General features: G+C 41.9%; 1 protein-coding gene and 1 long non-coding RNA gene across 4 annotated transcripts; both read left to right on the top strand.

Moving 5' to 3' along the window:
- The first annotated feature begins 317 nt into the window (after positions 1 to 317).
- LOC139354145 (uncharacterized) lies at positions 318 to 3175 on the top strand. 3 transcript variants are annotated; one of them, XR_011605226.1, is made up of 4 exons: positions 318 to 590; positions 679 to 746; positions 846 to 2901; positions 2954 to 3175. It is a non-coding gene; the product is annotated as an uncharacterized lncRNA (long non-coding RNA). The 3 variants fall into 3 exon arrangements; XR_011605225.1 differs by having other exon boundaries at positions 679 to 2901; XR_011605227.1 differs by lacking the exon at positions 679 to 746 and having other exon boundaries at positions 2954 to 3174.
- Positions 3176 to 3268: 93 nt separating this feature from the next.
- Positions 3269 to 7833, top strand: LOC136116998 (uncharacterized). The gene is made up of 4 exons (XM_070998613.1): positions 3269 to 3376; positions 3799 to 5349; positions 5677 to 6159; positions 6889 to 7833. The coding sequence occupies exons 1-4, from the start codon at positions 3269 to 3271 to the stop codon at positions 7831 to 7833; spliced, it is 3087 nt and encodes a 1028-aa protein (XP_070854714.1).
- Positions 7834 to 8748: the final 915 nt, after the last annotated feature.

Raw genomic sequence — 8748 nt, 5'->3', positions numbered from 1 at the left:
TTATTCCCGATGATTATTCTACCGCAAACAAAAACAAGCTTATGCTTGATATGCTGGAAGAAAAAAGAGCTTCCGAGCAGAGATTTATCGAGGAGAAGTATAAAATTTTACTGCAAATGAATACGCTAAACGTATCGACAGACGGGCTGTTTCAGGCGACGCCCGCATCACCGTCCAGTTCCCAAATCGCCGCAAGACAAGCTATACCCAAGGAGCTTCCTACGTTCAGCGGGGATCCTGAGGAGTGGCCAATGTTTATCAGTACATTCGAACACAGTACTTCCGCAGCAGGGTTCTCCAATGCACTATGGGTAAAAAACCCGATTTTGGTGCATAAACCTATTTATTTTCTTAATTAATTTTTATGAATGGCCCATACTAATCGAATCTAGACATCTTCATTTCAAAAAAACCGCCCTCCAAAAATTTTTGGTGGCAACTCTGTAGTATTGCCACTCCAACAAAGTCAGCTATTCGAGAGGCTTTGCTATGTCGTTAAATTGGCGCGAAAAATTGGCGAACTTTACGTGCTTGTTGTTTTCTGTGAAAAAAAAGTTTAATAAATATGAAAATGGAAATTCCTTGCAAAGGTATTTATTAATGCAAATTAGCTTAAACATTTGATTTTATGTGTCTTGTTGTCCACCTGTGAACTGTTTTATATGTGTATCTTTATAGATTTGAACTTACAATTGTGTTTGTGTTTTGTGGAGTATAACTTATTAATAGCACAGACTTGCAAAAGAGTAAGAACGAGAAATTGATTACAAAAGTGTCCTTATTGTCATACAACTAATCGTTTTTGCTCATTTTTGCTCCTTTTCGCTAAACTTGCGTTTATGTAGAGACATATGTGTTTGGTCACGGGGCTCTTCTTGCAGTTTGGGAAAGCAACAAACGCTCGCGAGAAGCATTGGAGACTTACATATTCGACAAATTGAATGCCGATCATCAAAATGAAACAATAATAAAAACAATATCAACTAAAATTACTAACTTTATAAATTACATAAATAAACATTTGCCTCGATGCTGCCGAAACATAAAGCGATTTAGACAAAAACACGCTATGTGGCTAGCCGGTAATATGACTATACTTTCTGATAGAAATGAATCCCCACAGAAGAAAGGTGGTCGTCCAAAATTGTCATATGAAGCTGCTGGTAAACGACTCAAAATAAAGTTGGCATCTGAACTTGCGGTAGAAAATGAAAATTCAACTCCTTTGTTACTACACGCTGCTAACATTTCCGCCAGAAAATCAACAGAAAATGAAATTATTAAAAAAAGTGATAGAACTGAATCGCTGGCTCCGAGTCCAATAACTTCTGAAAAGGCATTCGCTTTTTTTATGGAAAATGGATTTACTAAGCAGCAATACATAAATGTAAAACAAATTAGTAAACAACATGGCTGCGATATTTACCCCCCTTATTCGAAAATAGCTGAGGAGAAATTAAAATGTAGACCTGCTGGAATAGCATGGACCGAAAATGAAGCCAAAGTTTCCTTGCAAAACTTATTGAACCATACCGCTTCACGAATATTACTGATGCAAAAGGAAGTTTGTGAAGTACTTTCAGATGTTACTCATTGTACTCTTATTTTTAGCTACGGTTTTGATGGGTCTACTGGTCACAGTTTATACAAACAAAAATTTAGCATCGCAGAGGGTCAATCTTTAGATGATTCTCTTTTTGTTACATCAATGACTCCTATAAAAATGATAGATCAGAAACAAAGGGTCATTTGGTTAAATAAATCGCCTCAGTCCATAAGATTTTGCCGTCCTGTGAAAATTGCTTACGTAAAAGAAACAACGTCTCTTATATTAAAAGAAAATGAAAACTTGGACAATCAGATTAAAAACCTGGATATATACGTGCATCCTTATCAATCAGCCGAAATTTTTGTAAAATTTGATGGGCACCTGACACTTATAGACGGCAAGGTGTTAAATATATTAACAGGAACGAAATCCTGTCAGTTGTGTCCAATGTGTGGGGCAAAGCCCACCCAGCTTCTTACTATTACTGATTTTAACTCCAAAACGTTTGATATGAAGCCACATACGGATCAATATGGATTAAGTTCCCTTCATGCGTGGATCCGCTTTTTTGAATTCTTGCTCAAAATATCGTACAGAATTGAGCTTAGAAAGTGGCATGTCAAGGGAAATGACAAAATCGAATTGGAGGCACGTAAACATAAAGTTCAAGCAGCGTTTTGGAATGATATGGGGCTTCATGTGGACAAGCCGAGACAAAACGGCAGTGGCAATACAAATGACGGAAATACGGCGAGGCGGGCATTCTCCAACCCAAAATTATTGTCCTCTATATTAGGAATAGATCACAGTTTGATTCAGCGCCTACATGTAATTCTGATCGCCATAAATTGTCATTACCCTATAAATTCGGAAAAATTCAAAATATTCTGTTCAGAAACTTTTTCTATGTATATGGCTAATTACTTTTGGTACCCCATGTCGCCAACAGTGCACAAAGTTTTAGTACATGGATACATAATCATTGAAAAATCGATTGTTCCTGTTGGCTCTTTAGCAGAAAGTGCATCAGAAGCAAGACACAAACTTTTTAAGGCTGACAGAAAAGATCATGCCAGAAAATGTAGCCGGGTTGACAATATGTCAGATGTTTTTCACAGAGCTATGGATTCGTCTGATCCCCTATTATCTAGTTTTTGCTCAACAAAAACCAACCGGATGCCTCTGCCAGCAGAGGTTGTAGATCTTTTGGATTCGCCAATCATATCCCCAGGCACAGAAGACACAGATGAAGAAAATTGTAACGATGATGTAAGTGACACTTTTGAAATAGAATTAGAGGAAGAGGTACCAGACGATATTGAAAACTAAAAAACAAGGAAAAAATAAAAAGAGTAAGTTAAAATTGTTGAGTTATTAAAAAAAATTAATCGAATTTTTTTTCAGTGTTCTTCAAATGTAACAATGGATCCCAAATATGTTACCGGTTTTTTTCTATAATGTAACACCAAATAGGATTAAAATTATAATTTATAATAATTACTTATTTTAAAATGTATTTTTAACCACTGTGCGGTGGACAAATTAAAAAAAAAAACAAAAACCAAAATTTTGTTTAAATTTAAATAATACACCAAAAAAAGTTTCAAGTCAATATCTTAAAAACTAGAGTTTATGCACCAAAAACGGTTTTTTTGCCCATAGTGCAATGTTGAAAACATGCTCCGTCTACAAAAGTGCCTAAAAGGCAGGGCACGAGAAATGGTGAAGGATAAGCTTCTACTTCCTAGTCTAGTTCCGGAAGTAATGAGCACGCTAAAAATGTTCTTTGGCAGACCCGAGCACATCCTGGAGAGAATGATCGACAAGGTGAGGAAGCTTGCGCCACCCAAAGAAAAATTGGAATCCATAATAGAGTACGCAACATTTGCGCAACGATCGAAGCATGCAGCCTAACAGCGCACTTAAACAACCCAATGTTAGTCAAGGAGCTTGTAGACAAACTTCCAAGTAACCACAAACTAAACTGGGCGATGCACACCCGCGACGAATCGGTCCCTCCCATTAAAGCTTTCAGCGACTGGCTCTACAAAATAGCGCAGGCGGCGTCGACTGTCGTGACACCGTTTTCTCACAGGACAAGTTCTGTGAATACCCATGATAGATGCGCAGCCAGTTCGAGCCAGGTATCTACAGCCCAGCAACAGACTAATCCAAAATGCATTGCATGCGAATCCACAAATCATTGGGTAACACAATGCGAACAATTTAAATCCAGCGCCGTTGAACAGAGATGGCAAGTCGCTAAGGCCGGAAAGGCCTGCTTTCGATGCTTGAAGCTTCATCGAAACAATTGTCGACCAAAGGATTGCGGAGTAAACGGTTGTACAAGAAAGCATCACCCTCTGCTCCACTCGGAAAATGTTCCCAATTTAGCCAACGAAACGGGAAATCAAAGACATGTAAGCACACACCAAGGCGATGTAGAAGGAAACCAGTTCTTCCGAATCGTACCCGTAACCCTACACTATGATGACAATGAAATCGAAGTTTTCGCCTTCCTGGATGAAGGATCATCTGTGACCCTAATAGACGCATCAATTTTTGACAAGCTCGGTATAAAAGGTACACCTTCACCGATTTGTTTACAATGGACTGGAGAAACAACTCGGTTCGAAAATACTTCCGTGCGAGCATCAATCCAAATCTCAGGCGTTAGCTCAGAAAAACGTTACTGGCTCAACAACGTTCAGACTGTCAAAAATATTGCACTCCCAAAGCAAACCGTCGATATGGATGAGTTGCGCAGTAAGTACAGCTATCTAAAGGACCTGCCATTAGAGACCTACTCCACGCAGCCAATGTTATTAATTGGAACAAACAATTGGAAAATAGCCGTTCCCCGCAGGATCCGCGAAGGCAAATGGAACGACCCAATAGCGTCAAAGTGCATGTTAGGGTGGACTATCCAGGGATCAGCCAACTCAAACCGTCATGTATCTATGCACCACTGCGATTGCAACTGGCGAGAGCTTCACGATGAAGTCAAAGAACAATTCAACCTCGAGTCAATTTCGCCTAAAAAACTGCTTTCAAGCGAGGACAAACGAGCAGTCGAAATCCTAGAGCAGACTTGCCAAAACAAATGTGGCAAATACGAAGTTGGGCTTCTTTGGCGGAATGATCTTCAAAAACTTCCCGAGAGTCGCACTACAGCTCTAAAGCGCCTACAATGCATGAGATCCAGAATTCTGAGCGAACCGGATCTGTTTACAAAAATCGACGACCAAATCAAAAATCTTCTTGACAAAGGATACGCCAAGCAACTATCTGACGAGGAGGCGAAGAAAGAAGAAGTTCGCACTTGGTACTTACCCGTATTTATAGCCCTAAATCCGAATAAGCCTGGAAAGATAAGGCTGGTTTGGGATGCGGCAGCAAAAACAAACGGAGTATGCCTCAACGACTTTCTATTAAGCGGACCGGACTGCTTAAACCCACTCATCGACGTTCTCCTAGCCTTCAGAGTCGGAAAAGTCGCGGTAAGCGGCGACATCGCCGAAATGTTTCACAGGATCAACATTCGCCACGAAGACATGCATTCTCAGCGCTTTCTTTGGTATGATGTCAACCGAAATAAGATAAACACTTACGTCATGCGTGCGATGACCTTTGGTATCAATTGTGCACCATTCATAGCCCACTACGTTCGCGACAAAAATGCAGAAGTCCACCGGCAGCAATTCCCCTTAGCCTTGGATGCGATTCAGCGCGCGCACTATGTCGACGACTTCATCGACAGTATGAGTGATGAACAGAAAGCCATCGAAATATCCAGCCAAGTAAGAGAGGTCCATTCCAGAGGCGGATTCGAAATTCGAAACTGGGCGTCAAATTCCAGTACAGTTCTCTCGTATCTTAAGAACGATGGAGACGCCAAAAAACAGGAGCCAGTGCAGTTCGGCGCTACAGAAAAGGTTTTGGGTATGTATTGGGACCCACATAAAGACGTATTTAAGTTTGTTTGCAGATTCTCAAGACTTAAGCGAGACGTCCTTACCGATCCTGCAGTCCCAACAAAAAGAGAAGTCCTTCAGGTTCTAATGTCGATTTTCGACCCCTTGGGCCTACTGTCGTGTCATACGATCGGATTAAAAATCCTTCTGCAGAAAATCTGGCGATCAAACATCAGCTGGGACCAAGAGCTGCCAGAATCACTGTTGGAGGACTGGAATCAATGGAAGCTGTTGCTGCCTCAAGTGGCAACATTTAATATTCCGAGATGCTACTCCCCAAGGATGTCTTTTGGAACACGAATCGGCCTGCACACGTTCGTGGACGCTAGCGAGCATGCTTATTCTGCTGCTTGCTACCTGCGAGTGTCCCAAAAAGACGAGGTTGACGTTATGCTAGTAGCCGCGAAAAGCAAAGTGGCGCCACTAAAGCCACTATCTATTCCGCGCATGGAGCTTCAAGCCGCCGTGATGGGCTCACGCTTAGCAAACAAAATTATCAACGTACGTAACCTACGAGTCGACGATCTTACGTTCTGGTCGGATTCACGAACCGTTCTACAATGGCTGGTGATGGATCCTCGCAACTTTCAACAATTCGTGATGCACAGAATCGGCGAAGTCCTGGAGACCACTCGGGTGGACCAATGGCGATGGATCCCATCAAAACTCAACGTCGCAGACGGCGCAACGAAGGTCATCAAAAACCCTTGTGTGGACACATGGCTTTACGGACCAGAGTTTTTGAAAAGCGAACCCAGTAAATGGCCAACAGTTCCATCACGAGCGACGGAGATCGATACGACCGAACTACGCAGACACGTCTTCACAACTCGTAGTGCGAATAAAGTCTTACTCGACGTGGAATATTTTTCCGATTGGCGGCGCCTATACAGAGCCGTCGCAAACATGTCTCTATATATTCAGCGACTTCAAGCTAAATGCCAAAGGACTGACATGCCGTCAGCAGTGACCGAATTTCACGTCAAAGAAGCGCAGACCCTACTATACAAAGAAGCACAGAGGCTCGAGTTCTCGGATGAAATCCATTCATTGATTAGCAAAAAACCAATAAGCGCAAAAAGCAGATTGACTGGATTAAACGCATATCTGGACGATAACGGAATCCTTCGCACTAAAGGACGAGTGAACGCTGTGGAATATACTATGGACGCTATAATATTGCCACCAGAGAGCCGAGTAACATTTTTATTAGTCCGGTTCTATCACGAAAAATATCATCACCTCGCTCACGAAACCGTGATAAATGATATAAAATCCAAATTTTATATTCTGCGCCTAAGGGTACTGCACAAATCCGTAAGAAAAGCCTGCCAGTTATGTAAAATTCGTCGCGCAATGCCACAGCCTCCACAAATGGCCCCGGTTCCAAAAGCTAGGTTGACCAGTTTCGAAAAACCATTCACGTGCACCGGCGTTGATTATTTTGGGCCTATCCTAGTCAACGTTGGAAGACGCAAAGAGAAGAGATGGGTTGCGCTGTTTACCTGCTTAACCCTGCGTGCAGTCCACTTCGAGATCGCTCACAGCCTCGATACAAGCTCCTGTGTGATGTGTTTCACGAATTTCATGGCACTACGTGGGACACCAAGAGAAATTTATTCTGATAATGGCACTAACTTCAAGGCCACGGAGAAAGCATTACGAGAGGAGCTGATCAAGATCGACTTCGATAAAATTGCAATCAAGTTCGACGGCATTAAATGGAAATTTAACCCTCCAGGAGCCCCTCACATGGGTGGTGCTTGGGAAAGATTAGTCCGCACAACCAAAACAGTCCTAAAAAGCATCTGCCCGCATTACACATTCAACGACGAAAGCCTAAGGTGTGCTCTAATGGAAGCACAGTTCATCATAAACTCACGTCCGTTAACTTTCGTCAGCCTGGACTCCGAGGACGACTCCGCGCTGACTCCAAACCACCTGCTAATGGGCTCATCAAATGGATACAAACCAATCAAGGAAGAGAAGATGAATTTAAGACGTCATTGGAACGAGGTTAAACTTTTTGGAGATCGCTTTTGGCAACGCTGGGTGAAGGAGTTCACACCGGTACTTACTAGACGGACAAAATGGTTCGAAAGGTGTCCCCCTATATCAGTTGGAAGCGTTGTCATTATCGTCGACGAAAACTTGCCTAGAAACTTATGGCTTAAGGGCCGCGTGACCAACACTATCCCCGCCAAGGACGGACAAGTTCGTCGAGCCACTATTAAAACGCAGCATGGGATCCTCGATCGACCAGCCACAAAGATTGCGGTCTTAGATGTCGGCTTAGAAGATGGTAACTGACCCCCTAGGATCAATTACAGGAGGGGGAATGTTGCCGCCATAATTTCAATTTAATTTTTAATTTCTTATGTTATGTAAAAGCACTCGATAATTCTCGAGGTACCGATATCAGAAATATCGACCCATTTATCTGTTTAAGAACCATCCCTAGAACCGGCAGAAGCGAAAGAAGAAAAGGAAGAAGACAAAGTTTTTAAGCGTGCTCCGCAACGCCAAATGTAATACACATTGATTCGGAAGCTAAAATTTAAATAAAGTTTATTTCAAAAACGTAGTTTAACGCTATCCGTCTGTGCCTTCAATTTGGTAGTGTGGGCTGCTGTAAAACCAATTCAGTTTCGCTCTCAACACTACCGATTAACCCAAAAAAGGCCACGCCCACTTTAACGCCCACAAATCGCCCACAAACTTCCAAAAATCGTGAAATTGAACGCGGATATCGCGGAAACTATCACAGATAGAGAAATGGGATCTCAGATTTAAATTACGTAGCCTTGTACGCAGCGCAAGTTTGTTACGCGAATATACCACGTCCACTCTAACGCCCACAAACCGCCCAAACCTATCGATTGATTAAAATATAAAAAGATTGCCACGCTCACTCTAACGCCCACAAACCGACCATACCTGTGGCGCCCCCAATTTTCATGCTAGATACAAAATGTTAACTAAATGTTAATGTTAAAATGTTAATCGATTTAGCGTCGCTTGCGACCAGTTGTGTTTATCTTGTGCTCTGTGATTTTTGTCAATTTGTCATTAATATCTGTGTTACTGGTGAATTGCTTTGTGACTTAGTCCCACATAACCAGCCTTGCTTGTGTTTTAAATCGTCTGTTTATGTTTAATTGTCTATTTTATTGTAGCAATTTTAACAAAACCTAACTCTGTTTTTAGCCTGTGCATTTTGTTATT

Source organism: Drosophila suzukii (genome assembly GCF_043229965.1).
Source record: "Drosophila suzukii chromosome 2 unlocalized genomic scaffold, CBGP_Dsuzu_IsoJpt1.0 scf_2c, whole genome shotgun sequence".
Taxonomy (NCBI): domain Eukaryota; kingdom Metazoa; phylum Arthropoda; class Insecta; order Diptera; family Drosophilidae; genus Drosophila; species Drosophila suzukii.
The sequence above is the reverse complement of the archived record's forward strand: the minus strand, read 5'-3'. Positions and strand labels throughout refer to the sequence as shown.